Here is a 20049-nt window from a genome sequence, read left to right as displayed (position 1 = left end):
ATCATTTGAATTATTCATATTTTAAAATTTAGTTCATTATTAAATAGAAAACTTTAACGAAAAGCTCCCGGTACTGTTTACTTTAACGAAAAACCACATTTTTACACTAAAAAGTCAATCATGATACTCTTCACTTTACCTTTTATTTTGTCCTTATCGTTAAAACTCAAAGTTTTCAAACCATTTTCATTAGTTTTCCTTATTTAATAAACTAATAATGAAGAAAAACTAATTAATTAAATGATAATTGTGGTATACGAGGAGTCTTTCTCCTTCATTTCCTTGGGTTTTGCAAATTTTTTAAATGATGTGGTTGTGCACATCAGATGCCACCTAATGTGGTATAAAAACATGGTATGAATAACATTACTCAAAATATTTTTGAAATCAAACTCTAGTAAAAATGCAAGTTGAATCTGGAAAATCACTTTAAGTGCTTACAACAAGAAGCACATAACTGGTGCTTTTAGCATAAAGCGCTTCAAGTACTTTTGAAACTCAAAAACATTTTATCTAAAAAGTGCTTTCAGTCATTTAAAAGCACTTACCAAATGAGTCCTTAATATTCTAATAGACATAATGCTTGATTCTTATGCGTTCTGAGTTTAAATCTTCTTTTAAGTTATTGTAGTAGTTTTGGTCCTCCCTTAATAATAATGAGTTTAAAACTTCGTTTTGCCGTAATGCTAAAACTACATGGCTACTTAAGAGATGTTCATCAGGATGGCTAGGGTTGTGAGGGAAATTGGGCGATTCTGGCAACTTGGGGTTGGCTGGCTGATTTACATGGGGTTACCGCGGCGGGTACCGTCGGCCTCCTTCAGCTGGGAATTTTGCTTTTTTGTGTCTTTTTTTTTCTGCATTAGGGTTGTGTATGGGTCAGGGTTATGTTAGCATTCGGCTTGGGTCTTTGGAGGTGGCCTTTGTGTATATCCCTTTGGTTTAATGAACGTTTATTTAATAGTTCATTTTCTTGCAAATTATCTATATAGTTTGGCCACAGCTGCACAGACAGCAATGTTATTATAGTATATAATTTTGAACTTTTGGTAGATAAACCTTTTACATAATTATGTGAATAACTGAATAAGCCTAAGTTTCCGCTGATAACTAACATATATATATAGTATCAGTTCATATTTACGATCGAAATTAATGTTCACTAAAGGATAATGCAACAAAAATAATCCTTGAAACCATCAATAATTGAAACTATTTTACTATTTATTTAATGTCAGTTGGCCATATATAATATATATAATCACGTAAAGGAAATGCATATATGGAAGAAGAGGACACAAAGTGCACACTCAGAGGACACTAATAATATTAGAATATCGCAATTGTTTTAACTTTTATCCATTAATCTCGGCTTTTCGGATGATGGGATCACAGAGGGTTGGTGCATGGCACTATCAAAACTCAAACCCTATTTTTTATGCTTAAGAGTTACAGAAGAAACACACTGCAAACCGAGAAAACAAATTAGGGAGTAGAAGGTGGAATAGCACACTAATATAGCTTTTTAGTTTTGGCTACAATTACATGAATGTGTTACTAAGGTTTTTTTCATGTGCATAGACGGCTACATTATCATAGTACTACATTTTGCCATATTATCTTTTACGAGTTACAAAAAGTGTATTTATAAATTGAGAACTAATCCTAAAACAAATTAGAACATTATTTGTAAACTTTAATCCTTATGGGTAAGGAACACAAGTTTAATCCTTGGATGAGGAAATTTAAGATTACTAAAGAATTTCAAAATGACGGAATTTTGTTATCTAGAATTTGTAAATTTTCTTGTTTGGTTAACCTAAAAAAACAACGGAATTTGAATACATAAATTGTTATTTTTAAACTCTCACTCATAGAAATTGGAAAATGACATCTATTTACATAGAATTTAAACTTGAGAATTGTAGGTCCCAAATTCCAAGTTCTTTTTCCACCAGGAAATTCCAAATTTATATGTGTATGAATCCAAACAAAGGATTTGGTGTATATCAATTTATAAATTCTGACTTTTGTTAAAATCTCAAATTTATTTCCATCATCCAAACATAATGTAAGACATCAAATACCATTGTACCTTAAAGTAAACAATAATAGACCAATTAGTTAACTAATTAATTTTTTTTTCAACACAAATCCCTTCCAAGATTTTAATTTTTTAAAAGAAGAGGACGATGATCCTTGTTTACAAAATAATTTATATACAAAGATATCGTATCTCCTTTCTGATCTTGATGCCAAACAAGGTAAAGTTACCATTCAAATTTCCAATAGTACTGAAATTGGACTAGCTATATTGTCATATCTGGCTTGCTTGATAATTGGAGAACGTCTGAAGCACTCAATAGTTATATTATTGGACCCAGCTAGATACGCATATATACATATATATAATCTGGTTCGTCAATGTTGATATCCTTATAAATAGTGTATACATTTTCATTGTCCTAGCAACTGCAAAGTCGAGAGACCCTATAGGCCAGAGCATATAATGGCGAAAATAGCCTTGGGAACCACCGGTGAGGGTGCCCTTCCAGAAGTCTGGAGAGCTCTTGTGGTTGAGTTTATCACTACCTTCCTCTTCGTCTTTGCTGGTGTTGCATCAGCCATGGCTACTGGTAATTTATACACACACACCCAATTAATTATATGCCATTGCTTTATCCTTTACAGTCTTTCAATAACCATTTAGTCTCGTGACCTACAAATATTCCATTTAATGAAAACATCTCTGATTTCAAATCTCATATAAACCACATGAATTGTTCATTAAGATAATTTCAAAGAGAAACGAGGAAATATATAATCTCTCCAACTATTAATTAATCACCCTACACGTGAAATACCGAGTACTTGGAAAAACCTCTCGTTGATTAATGACCAAAACTCTTATATCGAATATTTAATGTTTAATCACTAATATGTTTGGGTTTGGTAGTTCATCATCACTATCATGGACACAGATCCAAGATCATAATTTCTCTGTCGTTTACTACATGATTACTAGTCATGTATTTTTGGTTATATTATGTATATGGTAACCGTCTGAGTTGTGGTGGGGCAGATAAGCTAGCAGCAGATGCACTAGTGGGGTTGTTTGCCGTAGCTGTGACACATGCACTAGTTGTGGCCGTGATGATATCCGCCGGCCACATATCTGGCGGTCACCTTAACCCTGCCGTCACTCTTGGCCTCCTGTTTGGTGGTCATATTACCCTCTTCCGATCTATACTCTACTGGATCGATCAATTGTTAGCAGCTGCTGCAGCTTGTTACCTTCTAGAGTACCTCAGTGGATTGGTATGTTTAGAATTTTTCATCACGCTGTAGTTATTCAAATCTAAATTCATCATGAATCTCATTTATATGGTCATGTTACATGTCACATAATTGAATTGTTATTTTTTTGGCAGACTACTCCAATTCATTCACTTGCAAGTGGGGTGGGCTATTTAGAAGGTGTGATATGGGAGATTGTCCTCACATTCTCCTTGCTATTCACAGTCTATGCTACAATTGTCGACAAAAGAGGATCTCTTAATGGATTAGGCCCTACATTAACTGGATTTGTTGTCGGCGCCAACATCCTAGCTGGAGGAGCCTTCTCAGGAGCTTCAATGAACCCAGCGAGGTCCTTTGGTCCTGCTTTGGTAAGCTGGAATTGGACTGACCATTGGGTTTATTGGGTTGGTCCTCTGATTGGCGGTGGACTTGCTGGGTTCATTTATGAAAATTTCTTCATTATCGGGCAAGCTCATCTCCCAATTCCTACAGCGGAAGCTGCTTTGTTAGGTTAATCTGCAGCTCTGCTTGTTATGTAACTATTGTATTTGGTGGGTGGGTAACTCAATAATTCAACCCCAAAGCAATTTTATATATTTACACATTTTCATTCATGCACGCATAAGCAACAAAATTGTAGCATTATTCTCAAACTAATGTAAAAAATTTCGAGTCTTTCCCTCCTTTCTTTGTGGACCAAGCTGAAGCTTCACAAATCTCCTTGTTCATTGTGGCAGTATGGGCATTGGAGTGGCTGAAAAAAAAAAAGAAGTCAGGAAGTAACAGCGATGAATGGGTTGGTACACATTGTTGGAATCATTGCTTATGAAATTTTAATTTAGCTACCCAAAATTATGACAATACTAATTGCAGTAAGCATCATTCGTGCTAATTATCTCAATGCGCAAATTAATCAATATAAATGGCTGATAACAATAGGAATGGTAATATCTTCAATCATGGTCGAAATTTAGAGAATACATGATCAAATTTTAGAGAATACTATAATACTGCATGTCGGTGTAATTGTTAATGAAGATTTGTCGGACCAGTGGGCTCTATATACTTCTAGTAGTTTCTCTAAGACTTAGTTAAAATAACAAAGATCAAATACACAAAGTGCATGGAAAATATGTTTTTCATAATCATTCTTGGTATAAAATAAAAAGGTTGCGTGCAGCTACAGAAATTATTGATTATTCTGATACTTTATGACCTACTGAAAATAAATACCTTTGAAGCAGCTTCCTCTCAACCCATGAAGGAGACAAAACAGGGTTAGATAAACTCCTGTCCCTATAGTTCAATCCCACGCCAGACCTTAAAACTCTGGTCCAAACTTGCACCATAAACCAAAAACCTCATTACAATTTTGTCCATCTCTAAACAAGGAGCCAAACACCTGACAGGCCCTCTATGCCCATCAAACACAGCCAAACACTCATAAGCAATTCCCTTCCTCTCTTCTCCAAACCCTAATTGTTGTATCCTCTGACCCACTAAATATCAACTCCTCCACAACCACTAGGCAAAGCACCGCAAACGTGTGACCCTTTAAAACCCCACCATGGTTAAATCTACAGGCAACTTCTCCTTCTTCCAAAAATGAATGATTCCATCTGAAGATCCAGAGTAGAGGAAGCAACTAGAGTTAAGTGATGAAGTGTTTGGGGCTATAGCGTTTATGGGGAATTTCAGTCATGGTGAGAGTTTGAGAGTTTTTCCCCCAAAACTCTTTTCCAAATTTTTACTGACCCATCAGAGGAGCAAGTGAAGACACATCCATCATCGGTTCACCATAATTGCAGTTCATGTGCCACAAACGAGTCCACGCAGTTCTCGGTTAAAATTCTCCAGGGTTTAACTGTTGTGTCCTGTAAGCCGATGTATATCAAACCTTCTGCATGACAATAAATATGCTAAGTAGGAAACACATTCTTTGTGTTTTAGGTTTTTGTTGGTTTCTGAAAATAAAGGAAACAAGCCTTTTTTTTCTTGGAAATGGAGGAAAACTTTTTGGATTTAAAATTGTCCGAGGCTGTATTCCATATTCTGATTTTTGATCTTTGCGTGTGGTGAAAAGCATGTTACTATAAGCCAAAATGCTTCTTATTTCAGCTGGAGTCGCCTGGAGGCATCCAAACTCCATGTAGTCTGGTTGCCTCCATGCGCAGATTTGGGTACTCTTGGAGCCAGTAAAGCCTACTCCATGCCGCCTTGAAATTGCAATGGAGTAGGCTGTAGATGGTGCCTTTGCGGTGGTGGGGTGAGGCGATGCGCAGTGGTAGAGAAGTGAAGGGGATGGAGTTTGGAGTGGGGAGAGGGTCCATGGGGACTCGGGGCTTGGGGGTGGCATTAGGGTAAGTATTGTAGTGTGGGGGATAGAATACATTGAAGGGGCTGCCAATTATCAGTTGGAGACCTAAGTCACACATGACTTGGTGATCATTGTCGGGGAGGTCATTGGGGGAGTCTTCTATTGCGTCACTTTCTTCTACATCTAGGAAGCCAAAGACAGATTTCTTGCCATGGAATCCAGGGAATTAGGGTTTATAGCAATTAGCAGGAAGGCTCGCTAGACATAAAAATTTAGAAAGGTAGATGTATTATGTACTTTCTAATTTTTCTTTAATGCTAGAGATATCAATGACTATATATATACTATACTTTGATTTGGAAAATCTGTAGGTAGGATCCAATACATAGTTGCTAACTTTCCTTTAATGAATTTCCTCTTCCAAGTTCCAACCCCACCGTCCTTATCCCATAAACATTAATTTGGGTAACAGAAAAGGCTTGTATAAGATCTATAAGCCAACATATTGCTGGTGGTTCGTTTTGATTGCTATATCCATATTAGGTGAAGGTGGAACGGTGAAACAATATTGTAGCAAGATACGGTTGGGAGCATTTGATGAGGGGTAGGTCGGATTAATGTGATCAACACATACCTCTATCAACAACTAATTATTATTTTTATCTGCTGTCATTGACTCATTAAAGAAATTCTTCAGCTGATTAACGTACGTTTTGTTAAGAGAGGCATAGAGAGAGGCTGATTTCATTATACAAAAGAAGATGATTACCATACAATTACAGAGAGAAACCCGGCTCTACCATGTTAAATTAGAAAGAGACAACATAGAGAGATTGAAACATAGAGATAAACTGATGATTTCCATGTGCATAGGAAGATGCTTACAGATACAATTACGTACAAAGGAACGTATGCTTGTTAACCACAGTACTCCTTAATAACAAGACTAACCACTCTTATCTTTCACTCACAATATGAGAACTTTAACAAACTTGACTGCCAGAGTCTCTAATCTAATGAAACCTGTCACCTGTCACATGTGCACAGGACTAAGTACAAAGTTTATGTCCCCGACTAAGTGTAATTTTCTTTTTCTGTTTCAGTCCTTTGTATTGGCGAAGTTTCCTTAGACTAGAGAGTATGAATATGCATGGGACTCTGTGAAGCTATGCCATGCCTAATACTAATATTGACTAATTAAGCATTGACACAAAAGTCCCATGGAAACCATATGGCACCCTCTGTGGCAATGTGATTTTCACAATCGGTTCACTCTGAAACTTCATTGCATCAATTACATGAACCTGCATCAGCAAGATATATAATTGTTTATATATATATATATATATATGTGATACAGAAAAACAAAGTTACAATTGGGTCAGAACTCACTTGGGTTACATGAGTGTTTTCATTGTGGACGAAAGTGACAATCCAACCATCATCTTCCTCTATGCCTCCATGTCTAGGCACAAAAACGCTTCCACTGCAAAAGTTGTTCTCCTCAAACTTATGGTATTCCACCTTTATCCACTGCTGATCGCTACATCTTTCCTCCTGATCCTATTATTATCAGTATCACAAATATAAATATGAACAATCACAAAAACGTAAGGGATTCCTGTTGAGATAAGGACAAAAGCTAAGTCTCATAAATTGTTGGGGTCATGCCTTTTAAGAGTATGTTCAATGGGAGAAGGGTTTTTCTTTAGGTCAAAGACAATGGGAATTGGGAGAAGCTAATTTGGTTTTAGCTTCCAGTTTGCACCTCGCACAGAAATATGGAATTAAGGTAAATAATCTTTTGTCTAATTGGGGAAGCCTTATGGCCTCCCCGACTTAAAGATGTAAAGTAAAAAAAAATTAGCAACTTCTGCTATAGATGTTTTATATATCTATATTCTACGAAGCGTTCTTACATGCATTAATTTGCAATGCTCATGTCATGAAGGGCAATCCTAATATCCCTCTCTCGAACATTTTCTGGATCAATCATTCCTTACTAAGTTGATGCCCATCCCATTTGGCACCTAGAAATCTCTCACCCAAATTGAGCCTTAGATTATTTGACTAAAAAAAAACTGTAAACTAAAACGAAATATGAATTCGTTACCCCAGATGGTGTGGAATGTGATTGATCATCCAAATATAATTTTGCTAGAGCTCCAAATTTACCCAAGCCTAATACAAAGTAATAAATATCAAGTCAATAATATTTAAAATCATCAACAATTTGAGAATCAAGTAAAGTTTATATTTTCGTTAATTACCAGAGTTAGAGCTTGCCACAGAATCAATGACTTGAGTATAACCATACTTGTGTTTTAAACCAGTGTATCGTTCGTTGATAAAAGGAAATTCCATGGCAAATTCAGTTCCAGTTAAATTTTTCTCCTCCTCAACTTCCCCAGACACCATGTTCAGTCTCCATTCATATACACGAGCAAAGAAATATCCGGTTCCAGCATCATCATCTGCCGCAGAATCATCATGATGTGCAAAATTGAACCCCTTGGAGAACCACTCAAACTTGTTACCAAAATTACCAACTCGTTCATCAGGACCTGGTATGAGAGATGTGAGAGCCCTACATCCCCTCACCACAACAACCTGTGCAATTATTTATTTATCAATAAATATAAACTATATATAACACGGTAAATATTAATAAATTTTAATCTTGATCATCCTGTAATTAAGTTCACTATAGTTTTAATTAATTAATTACCTCATTGTCCTCCTCAAAGCAATTGAGAAAGTGAAATGTGCAATTGGTTTGTACCACAAACCATTTGACTGACTCTGCATTACCATAACGTGGCATCACTCCAATCCTCGCATACCCTTCCGTTTCATACTTCATTAATCTATATGCACATAAATGTGTAAATATATAACATGAGCACATTAAAAATATCACAAGAACAGCTATATTACTTCTTTTTAAATTCAACAATTCTTACAAGATTTAAATTCAGAACATATACATATAATACTTGAATGCCACTAAACCAGACATGTATTTTTACTTACGGGCCACCCATGACAAGTCTCTTTATATCCATGGTAAGGGGGTGATCAATGATTACATTGTACCTGGTGCCAAGAGAACAGCAAACAAAAAGGGTTATAAATTTACAATTTAATCAGTATTTATAATAGAAAGTAATTAATAATTTGCAGGATTGATATTTGGCTCTTATTTTTCTGGGGGTGGGGGAACGTCAATTTATAGTTTTATAGCACTTACTTCTGCGTGACTCCTATATCATGGCTGAGGACGCTTCTTTTGAATTTGAGATCAGCCTTGTGCAATTTCTTTCCATCAGCTGAAATAACAGTAAAACCAATTAATTACATGTTTAAACTCCAACATATATAAATAACACAATGTAGTTACAAATCAAACCAATTCATTAAATACCAGAAATAACCCCCAGAACATAGTAAGGTTTCTTTGCAGCTGTCCCCATCATGACTAACTCTCCGGAACCTGGAGCTTTCTGCATTGCATATTAAAATCAAGATTAATAATTAACTATTTTAGGCAAATTAAATACTATACACACACACACACACACACACATATATATATGTATATGTAAATGGGAAAATACATAGGAGAAACGAAAAAACCTTTGGATGGCTAGTGAAAGGTCGATCCCAAGCACCATTGACATCCCAATCAGAAAGAGTTTCTAAGGTTGAGATGTCCACCTCTTGAGGCAGGTGATCCTCTGTAATCGAGTAAACCCTTCCTGAGTGCTCAAAAACATTGGTGTTGCTAAAGTATTTATTGACTGTGCCAAATCTCAACTGCGAGATTTTACAGAAGAAAAACAAACTTAATTATATAGTCTGCGTATAAGGATGCATATATTATAGTTCTAAATCACAAGTAATGTTTTCTTGCGAGACTTATTGTCTAACAAATGTCACAATATGACAGAAAACAACTTTATGAAACAATCTCGTAAGAAAACAATTTTTTTTTAAATAGCAGATATAGGGTTATATGTATATGATTTGCACCAAACAAATAGTAATTTTCGATATAACTACCACATTTAGAAGCTGCGCTGCTAAAACTGCTGAAGCATCTCCTTCTAGGACTGGTAAGAAACATGGCTTGTTATTCATTTGTTTCTCTAGCTTAAATGTTTCTGTCTCAACATATCTGTTCTTGTACGAGACAATCCAACTTCCATTTGGATCTTTTTTAAAGTATACTGCATGAAGCATTCCTTCTCCGTCTACCCAAGTCTGGTTTGATTGCCCAAAAATTGAAACTGCGGATTTCAGACCTCCAAATAAAGGATTGTTTCCTGGAAATATGTAACATATATGTTAAATAAGGACTAGACCCCGAAAGTGTAAGCTGACAAAAATATGTACGTTGAGTTAATAGTGATCTCATTTGGTCTAGTGGCAAATAATTATTTCAACTTAATCGGAGGATCATATATATTTTATGAATTGCAATATCAAGCTAATTTCGGATGATGAGAACTCTGATACCATGTTACACTAAACTTCAAAAACTTGAGCTAATATGGAATTAGTCAAGAACGAACAATACAAACATTAAGTCACAAGCCATTATTATTTAACGCTAATCGTCACATATAAGAAAATTAGTTTTTGGCAATAAAGAAACAACAATAAGAAAGTGTTTGGAGGTCACATACGCCAAGTACAAGGTTCCAGGCTATAGCGGAGAGTTTTAGTTTTTAAGCTTAAAAGTACTAGTCATTTGGGTTATTTTATGATTTTTAATTGTCTTAGCCCACTTAGCAAAGGAAAAGTCTGTATTTTAGAGCTGTTTTTAGGAAAATAAAAGTTAACTAATGTTAAATAAACTCATCATATTAACCAATACTAATTTAATAGCAATAAATTAAAACTTCTACACCACACATATGGTTCCCTTAATTATATTATTCATTTAAAAGTTTGAAGGCTAGAAGTATAGAAAACAGAGGTGGATTGTCTGCCCTCCCATTTTCATACTCTCCCCATCTCCTCCTGTTTTGTGTGGTCATGGTTAAGTCACGTCAACATTTTATATTCTTATTACTTTTTGTTTTATTATTTTTATAAAAAAATTAATATAAAATGTTGACGTGGCTTAACTGTGACCACACAAACAAGAGGAGATGGGAATGGTATGGAAATGGGAGGGCAGACAATCCACCCCCTAGAAAACAGACTATAAATTTTTTACTTCAAATTACCACTTTCAAGTTTATTATTATATAGCTTTACGTAGCCAACAAAAAAATTGAGCATTTGATTTCGAAGTAATAATTTTAGCTTATAGCCTGCCCATCGAAATAATTCTTGACTATACCATTGCACATACCGTTTCTTATGAACACACCCTCAGAAAAGTCAGCGGGAATTTCTCCTTCAGTGCAGATGACCTCAACAAGGTCTCCAATCTCTTCAACTGGAGCAAAGTTTTCCTGTAAGAACGTGATATAGATTTATATCAAATGCATCGACCATGGTAGTGAAGTGCTAATTAATGTAATGCTGGAAAATAAATTTCCACATCAAATGTAAATTATGGGAATACGACCATGCAGTCTCATAAGCTGTAAATTGATTAATTAGCTAGCAAAAAAATATAGCTAATAATTAAGCTTGAAAAAAAATGAAAATATAACTCTAGCTTGATCGGACTCAGTTGGAAATCAATTGGCATATATAGGGAGAAACAACTTCTTATAAGCACTGGTAAAGTCTCTTAAATTTTTGATGTGAGATTTGCATTCTCAAAATACCTTACAAGGCTAAATACTTTTGGGTGACCGAGTGAAATTAGTACCAAGATGGAAGTGTGAAAACAACCAACCTGAGATGGAAGCAATGGTTGGTCCACGAATTGGAACATGGAGTTCATGAGTGCATCTAACAACTTCCCAGAAGCGTTTTTCATGTTTTTAGACACATCCACCTTTATCAATGAAAATTTCTCCAGCTCTTTGAGTAGAGGCTAGAAAAACAGAAAGTAATATGAACAAAATCTCAAATCAAGTTCAGAAAATAATTGTCAATTTAAGCATAACCCTAATAAATGAGAGAGAGAGAGAGAGAGAGAGAGAGAGAGAGAGAGAGAGAGACCTTAACAGTCAAGGAAAGAGAGGTTTTCAGGTGATTAAAGCTGTGAGATATGAAATGGGTTTGAAAAGACCCATTAATTGCATGTAAGTTAGCATAAGCAGAGCTTGCCATGGATCTCCGTCCCTAGTTAACACCACTGTTTAGGATCAGAAATAGTATCTTGCTTAGACCGACTTCCGGGCTATTTATAATAGGGAGTCCTAACATTTAATACAATGAGGAATCTTTAGGCTAACTCGAAATACAACAGAGGACAACACATGTTATAATATAATAGAAGATATATTTTGATATGTTTCATTTTAAATATTTTTTAAATATTTTTATTTATACATTATGATACATAAGATACTGCTTTATATTTTGGTAATACGCTGAAAAAACTCCTATATACGATGACATCAAAATTGAATATAAATTTTTGTGTTGGAACGATCACAGGCACGGCATCAAGATTCTTAACATATCCTCTGGATATTAGTCCTAGTTTTGAAGGGTAGGCGTATATGAGGTCTGCACGTGCCCCATTCTTATATAATTCACGATAAAAACAAGGGTGGTATTTTTGTTATCCTATAATGTCCGTTCTCTCAAAACACAACACTTATCCAACTGTTTCAAAAATTATAATTAAAATCTCGGAAAAACCAACATAATGAAAACTTTGGTTGGTTATGTTCATTACTTTTTAATATATTTAATATTAAAATTTATATTAAAATTTTTTTTTAAAAAAGCAAAATTTTTATAAAAACTAAAAACTAAAAAACAAAAAAAAACTAATTGACATACACGATGCTCTTGGTTGAAGGTAAGGTGGAACGGCGATGGAGGCAACTGTCAAGCTGAAGGAGTTGGCATGGGCGGCATGGAGAAGGGTTTGGCACCGGCGACGTGGAGGTGCTGTTGCAAAGGCTACGCTTTGAGGGCGATTGAGGATCTCGACGGAAAAGCTACGATTTTCATGGCTGGGTTTGGAAAGAAATATGGCTATGGAGTGGGGGTCTTGCCAGGAGGAAAGGAAGAAGGCAGAGAGGGCGGGTTATGTTTCCGGTTTACCACGAACCTGTGTTGGGAGGGGTAAAATGCTCCCCTGTAAATATTAGTTCCTTCTCAATACTGTCTGTATGTGGCCCGGTGATAAGCATGGTGGATTTGGATTACGTTTAGTTTGGCTTCTAATTGCATGACCTCCTATAATGAAGGTTTTCCCTTGTTTCTTTCGGGAGAAAAAAATAATGGTGGAGGGTTAGGAATTTTGGATGACAAAGTTTACAAATAATCGGACAAGTAGAGGTATTTTTTTGGTTGTTGTTGTTCTTAACAATGCCTACATGTCAAAAAAATGAAGACCGAAGCTGCATTAAAAGTGCTCTGGCCTTGGGTCTAGCAACCTTAGTAATATTCTTTAAAAAAACTTGCCGTAAGAGGAAGGATATGTATAAAATAAAAGACAAGTAGCCTCGAAGGAGGACTATTAAATTTCTAGCGTATATTTGTGTATCCACATGAGGTTATGTGTTCAAATATTTTTTTTTTCAGTATCACTTGTCTATAGGTTTTTTTTTTTTGTTCTTTTGTTCTCATCAATTTGATTGTCTATGTAATTATTGTGAGTATCAATGTACTTGTCAATCGAATCAATTGATTTTCGAGTAACTTACTATTTAAGCGATTTGATATTTTAATGATCTTGCAGCCAATATGACTAGAATAATAGTTTATGCATGTCATGGTTGCGTTGTATAATAATTGTATTGTCGCAAGGCATTGTTTCAGATGCCATGGTTGCATTGTTGATTGAGCATAATCATTCTAAAACTCCAAACAAACCCTACATGACACATCCCATAGTTGCTAACAATACAACTACAAATATCACTTATGACTCGTTTACTAATCCGTAATCAGATTGAAAAGAATTAAATTTATGAGGAAGAATTAAAATGAGATGGAATCAGAATCAAATTCTTATTGAAGTTGTTTAATGTCTGAAATCAACGTAAGAATGATATTGATCTATATAAATTGTTTACTAATCTACTTGAATCAGAATAAAACTAATGTGACCAAACTCTATTTTATATGCTAATTATTTTTAATAAAATTTTTATTTTATTTTTTGGGTAGAGAGAATAAATTTTTTTTTTTATTTCTAGTAAAACTTTTTTTTTACTAGCATAAAGTAGACAAAAAAATGTTCACTTTCTTCTCTCTCTCCCCATCTTTCTCTGCTGCCGACCCATCCCTCTCTAACATTCCCCAGGCACCAGTAATTTGTTGCAATTTTATCTGTCTACCATCTTTCCTGATTGCGAGACCACCATCTTCCTTGTTCTTGGGTCTTCGTCGGGATCGCAAGCCGGGTCGAGCTATCCTTGGCGGTGCGGCCATGCGGGCCTTGTCGAACAAGGGCTTGAAGGCAAGCTCTATGGCCAGCCATCACATCGCAAGGGCTGCAAACACCACCATCCCTTGGTTCGTTCCTGACACTGTTAACTTAAATTCTGATGGACACCATTTGCAGGAATCCAAATACCTCATTTCACCCAAGAATTTGACTCCGGCCAATTTAGGAGTTGGATTCCTGATTTATGCGGGTTCCACTATTTTTTTTTTAAATTCCTGACGTTTTAAAAAAAAACGACTGGTAAATGTGCAATTCCGTTTCCCAGTGTTTCATTCCCCTTTAGTAAACGAGTAATATTATTTATATCATGTTTTTGTATTATAATTTTATACTGACATTTGATGTTGATAGTCATATCATTTGAATTATTCAGATTTTTAAATTTAGTTCAGTATTTAATAAATTAATAATTAACAAAAACTAGTTAATTAAATGATGATTGTGGTATACGAGAAGTCTTTCTCCTTCCTTTCCTTGGGTTTTGCATTCAAATGATGTAGCTGTTAACATCAGATGTTACCCAATGTAATATAAAAATATAGTATAAAAACATGGTATGAATAACATTACTCGTAAACATACCTTTGGTCTCATCTACTTTTTGGTGATTAAAAGAAAAGTAATATTAGGGAGACTATTTTTAAGGGAACTTTAACGAAAAGTACATGGTATTGTTCACTTTAACGAAAAATCACATTTTTACACTAAAAAGTCAATCCTGGTACTATTCACTTTACCCTTTATTTTGTCCTTATCATTAAAACTCAAAATTTTCAAGCCATTTTCATTAGTTTTCCTTATTTTTAAACTATAATGATTACTATCTCATGTGTTATGGATGCATACAACTAATATTCAATTAAATAGATTTATTAGTTGACCTAATATGTATACATCATGTGGTACATCAAATGATCACTAACGTAATTTAAAAATGTAGAATGTCTAACATATTTTTTTTTAAAGAAAATTGAGAGAGAATGTATTCATTAATTTATTCATTTGTCTAAAGAAAGTAACCAGTATCATCAAATACGACACATTGTTTTTAGACCAATTATGTCAGCCAATATAATAAAAGTTGTTAACAAGACGAAGGCAGAAGCTAAAAACAACCAGTCTTAATAGGCAGCTGACCAATCTTAATCAGTTTTCAAGCATTTATAATAAGGGAAACTAATAAAAAGAGTTTGAAAATTTTAAATTTTAACGATAAGAACAAAATAAAAGGTAAAGTGAATAATACAAAGATTGACTTTTTAGTGTAAAAATATGATTTTTCGTTAAAGTAAACAGTATCGGGAGTTTTTCGTTAAAGTTATCACAATAATAATGCATGTATAAAGAAAGAAAATATCTAGCAATTGCTTATTGGACGTTAGTATCTATCTTAGCATTGGATTAATTAATTGTTCACGTAAAAAATGAAGATTCGTTTGAGCTTAAAAGCATCTTCCCTTGTCTAATGCTTCTGGATTAGTGGTTGAACGCTTTGGAATATGATCTAGAAATAAGCCAACTGGCTAACAACGGTGGGTTTATTTCATATAAAATTACAAAGAAGATGAAGCTCTTTTGTAATCTTCAGCAAGTCAAAACAGGGACATTTTGAAGAAAAGGGATCCTCTCCGGATTCCTTCCTCCTAATCTATCAAGTTTGGGGATCCGGGCTATTGAAATTTAATTCAACGGCTACAAGCATGGATCTACTTTAAAAGTTATAATAACTTTAGCCGTTAGATCAAATTTCAACGGCCCGAATCCCCGGACTTGATGGATTAGAAAAAGGGATCCGAAGAGGATCCCTTTCCCATTTTGAAAAGGAGTAGGCAGTGACACACTTTCTACCATCTCTCTAATAAAGATAGGGTCCATCAGCACATGTGAGTTTCATCTCTATTAGAGAGATGGTATAAATAATAGTATAAAGAGTAATGTCATGAAGACCTATTTTTAAACTAAATGATGTGGTGGTTGATTAGTGGCATAGCCAGTATTTTGACTTAGGAGGGGCCTCGTACAAATGTTAGAAAAAAAATTAAACGGATAGTATTTGCAAAACTATTTGAAACCATTGTATGATAGCCTCATCCTCTATACTATTGCAAGAGGGATTGAGAGTAAAATGCATACTTTGGGTTGTAGGTTAACTAACTAAACTTCAATTTCTTTTTCTTTGTTGGAAAAATGGACTTAATCTTCTAATCTACAAAACAAATATAATATGTTGAATTAATTTACATATAGAGATTACAATCTATATAACGTTGACAAATTACAAAGAATTAAAGATGAGAACCTATGGAGTTTTGAAGTTCATGCTCCACTGTAATTGCTGCTTCAGTGAGACAGTGTGAGAGAAAAAGAAACCGAGAGTTATATGATGGGGATGCAGTGAAATCCTTTTGTTTCAAATAAAATATTTATTTTATTATTGGGAAGCAGAATGGAGATGATCAGATTGTGTAAGAGCAGTTCTATCGTGGGCAATAGCCCGATGGACTGGCTCTCAAACAGGGCCAAAAAGCCCGAGCAACTTGGTTTGGCGTGTGCTATCGATGAAGCCCGAGTTGGCCTTAGGGAGAGGCCAGGCAGGAGTTGCCAGCTCGACAGCCCGAAGGGCATGTGACGCAAGGCTGACGTCTGGGCGACGTCAGCCACGTGGTGGATGGGCCGAACTTCCTTTTCTCTCTCTCTCTCTCTCTCAACCTTTATGGTTCTTGAACGACATCGTCGTCTCACGGTGGATGGGTGCGGCAACGAAGCAGAAATCCCAAATTTTACGAAGCAGGAACCCCAAATTTTATAAAACAAAACCCATTAGAGACAATACCAAAAATACAGCACCGAAATTGGATGATCCGACCCGGATCAAATCAGACGGGGCTGATAAGTTGGGAGAGTTGCGACTTGGGTTCCAAGTTCATGCCGATGATGATGACTAGGGGAATGAAGCCGTAGTGGGTGACGACCTTAGCCTTCTTTAGGGCCCACGTGCTCCACTCCTTGAAGGATTGAGCCACCGAGTGCTCATCCGAGCCCTTGGAAGGTTTCGCCGGAGTCTTGCCCTTGCTCTTCAGAGATATTCTCAACGCCATTGAAATTTGCTTATGGGGTTTGTGCAAGTTTTGATTTGATTAGTTAATTGCTTGAGCAAACTGTTTTAAAGATGAAAACTTCAGTCAAAATTTGACTAGTTAAAATGTGAGAAGTTGCATTAACTTTGCAATGGAATTTGCATCCTTAATCTTTAATCTTTAATTTGTACTTTTCTTAAAATAATTATTTTGTATTATTTTATAAATAAAAAAAATTACTATTATTTTATTATCTATTGCCAGGGCTATTCAGTGTAGGGGTGGAGATACAAAAGACAGTTACTGTTTATTAAGGGGCAATTACTGTTCACTAGGTGGATTAAATAGTGAATAGCCCTGGGGGGGCCTTAGCAACGGTGGAGTTGCTCTAAAAGTCTATATCAATTAAATATTTTAATATTGAAAAGGGGGCCAATTGAGTAAATGTCTATATCAACTAATAACAATATTAAAAAGGGGGCCAATCTGATTAGGAAGTGCATTGGAAATGGATCGGGATCCTCTCCTGAGCTAAGGGTGAGGATATCCTCATGAGTAAGCCTATCGGACCGTTGAAATTTTATCCAACGGTTACAATTATTATAACTTTTAGAGGGGTACCTTGTTTGTAGTTGTTGAATACAATTTTAATGGCCCGATTGGCTTGCTCAGGAGGATCCTCACCCTTAACTTAGGAGAGCATCCTGGTCCCATTGGAAATGGTATAAATCATTGTGCTACAAGTAGGATACATGTCTGAATTACAGAAGTTGGACAGGGAAGACGGCCAAACATGTACTAATATTTTTTTTTTTTTTTTACAAAGGCAGGGTAGGCCTAGGATTATTGTGGTCCTTAGGTCCCTCCGCTCTATGGTTGATTATTTGATTATTAATTAAGCAAGATTCTAAAAGATGTTATGCGCTAGTCGGACAGTAGATTGAGGCCTAGTGCCTAGGTAGCTAGACGGAGCCTAGGCGGGCGCATGAGCGGACTAGACGAATTTAAGTAAATCTATTGTATTTTGTGTAAATAAGTGTATGTTTATACTTAAAATATATATAATTTCATCATAAACTAGAAAATAGAATGACATATATATTATGAAATATTGGAACATAATGAAAATATAGGGAGCAAACATATAATGTTTGTTTATTTAAGTGTTCAATAAGTCTCTTACAATATATTGGAAATAATAAAATGCAAAAGGAAAGTTATTTATTTTCTATCTAAGCGAGTTGCAATCTTGGCAGGTGTCTAGGCAGGTCTGGGTAGGCTAGACGGGTGCCTAAGCGGTTTAAGCGGGCGCCTCAGCAGGTCTAGGCGTCCTTTCTTAATTTTCAAACGCCTAGGCATTAATTGGGGTAGTGCTAGGCGAGGATTTTTGGAACAGTGTACTTAAGTGATGATTAACGTATTTATTTTTTATTGGTTACACATCATTTGGTTTAAATTTTGATCTCCCTAACATTATCGTATTACAAAAAAATGGTAGGAATATCATTTTTGTTTGAAAAGTAGACAAGTTAAAACTTTCAGCTTCACATCCATATTTTTAATAAAAAAAACTTCTCCAAATAGCACCTGAAGTGCTTCTTATTATCTTAAAAGCACTTCTAAACAAATTTATCTTATTTTTTTAGACTTCTAAAAATTAAACCACTTGAGAGAATTCGAGTACACTCGATTCTTTAAGAGGCCTCCAGTGGATATATGTGGATCTCTTGGAGCCAAAGTGAAATCTGCTATGTACAGTATTGGATTCAACACATAGGATATGCCTCGTTTGGTAAAGGATTGGATTAAAATGGATAAACCATTATCTTAAAGGTATGTTGAAAGAAGAAATTTTTTTTTTTTTTTTTTAAAAGCTAAGATTTTCATGGCTGGGTTCGGAAGGAAATATGGCGGTAGAGTGGGGGTCCTGCCAGGAGGAAGGAAAGGAAAGAAAGGCAGAGAGGGTGGGTTAGTAAGATACATACTCATTGATAGAAGAGAGAATTCAAACTAAAAAAAACATCTTTTAGTTACAATGCAACCTAATTAAGAGAACTTTAATTATGTTCTTTGAAAAATGAGAAGTCACACCAGCCATTTATTCTCATACACTACATCGACCACCAACCTGTGTTGGGAGGGGTAAAGGGGAAGGGTGATCTCCTTTTAATTGTATATAAAAATACTAAAACAATACCGAGTAGCAAAAATGCTATATAGTTCCTTCCCAATACTGTCTGCATGTGGCCCGGTGATATGCATGGAGGATTTGGATTAAGTTTAGAGTAATGTTATTCATACCATATTTTCATATCATCTTAGGTGTCATTTGATGTAGACAACCACATCATTTGAATTAATCAGATTTTTAAATTTAGTTCAGTATTTAATAAACTAATAATTAAGAAAAACTAGTTAATTAAATGATGATTGTGATATATAAGGAATCTTTCTCTTTCATTTCTTGGGTTTTGCAAATTTTTCAAATGATATGGCTGTCCACATCAGATGTCACCTAAGATGATATGAAAATGTGATATAAAAACGTGATATGAATAACATTACTCTTAAGTTTAGCTTGGCTTCTAATTGCATGACCTTCCTATAAGGATTTCCTTTGTTTCTTTCTGGGGAAAAAACTAATTGTGGAGGGTTGGCAATCTTAGATGACAAAGTTTACAAATAATTAGACAAGTAGATGTTTTTATTGTTGTTGTGATTTCAGAATATATCTTAGATATGTAGGAACATCAATTTAATTTTGTACTTCTCCCACTAAGTTTGGCGAATGCAATAGTGTTATGTAATCGTTGTAGATC

General features: G+C 35.2%; 3 protein-coding genes across 6 annotated transcripts; 1 reads left to right on the top strand and 2 right to left on the bottom strand.

Annotated features, from left to right (window-relative positions):
- Positions 1 to 2448: 2448 nt before the first annotated feature.
- Positions 2449 to 3984, top strand: LOC103456030 (aquaporin TIP4-1). The gene is made up of 3 exons (XM_008395656.4): positions 2449 to 2636; positions 3083 to 3318; positions 3432 to 3984. The coding sequence occupies exons 1-3, from the start codon at positions 2510 to 2512 to the stop codon at positions 3813 to 3815; spliced, it is 747 nt and encodes a 248-aa protein (XP_008393878.2). The 5' UTR covers positions 2449 to 2509; the 3' UTR covers positions 3816 to 3984.
- A 2464-nt stretch (positions 3985 to 6448) lies between these two features.
- On the bottom strand, positions 6449 to 13033 carry LOC103424838 (carotenoid 9,10(9',10')-cleavage dioxygenase 1-like). 4 transcript variants are annotated; one of them, XM_029094557.2, is made up of 14 exons: positions 12536 to 13032; positions 11744 to 11943; positions 11475 to 11615; positions 10980 to 11082; positions 9680 to 9942; positions 9254 to 9433; positions 9042 to 9120; positions 8868 to 8946; positions 8651 to 8713; positions 8346 to 8484; positions 7888 to 8227; positions 7731 to 7798; positions 7010 to 7180; positions 6449 to 6921 (listed from the first exon to the last, which is right to left on the bottom strand). In XM_029094557.2, exons 2-14 carry the CDS (start codon positions 11852 to 11854, stop codon positions 6811 to 6813), a joined length of 1848 nt encoding a protein of 615 aa, XP_028950390.1. In that variant the 5' UTR covers positions 11855 to 11943; positions 12536 to 13032; the 3' UTR covers positions 6449 to 6810. The 4 variants fall into 4 exon arrangements, with proteins under 4 accessions (XP_028950390.1, XP_070670121.1, XP_070670120.1 ...); XM_070814020.1 differs by having other exon boundaries at positions 7010 to 7174; XM_070814019.1 differs by having other exon boundaries at positions 11744 to 11879.
- A 3996-nt stretch (positions 13034 to 17029) lies between these two features.
- LOC108169518 (mitochondrial import receptor subunit TOM7-2-like) lies at positions 17030 to 17251 on the bottom strand. Its single transcript, XM_017322999.2, has one exon. It carries the CDS (start codon positions 17249 to 17251, stop codon positions 17030 to 17032), a length of 222 nt encoding a protein of 73 aa, XP_017178488.2.
- Positions 17252 to 20049: the final 2798 nt, after the last annotated feature.

Source organism: Malus domestica, chromosome 15 (assembly GCF_042453785.1).
Source record: "Malus domestica chromosome 15, GDT2T_hap1".
Lineage (NCBI taxonomy): Eukaryota > Viridiplantae > Streptophyta > Magnoliopsida > Rosales > Rosaceae > Malus > Malus domestica.
This window is presented reverse-complemented; position numbering and strand designations above follow the sequence as displayed.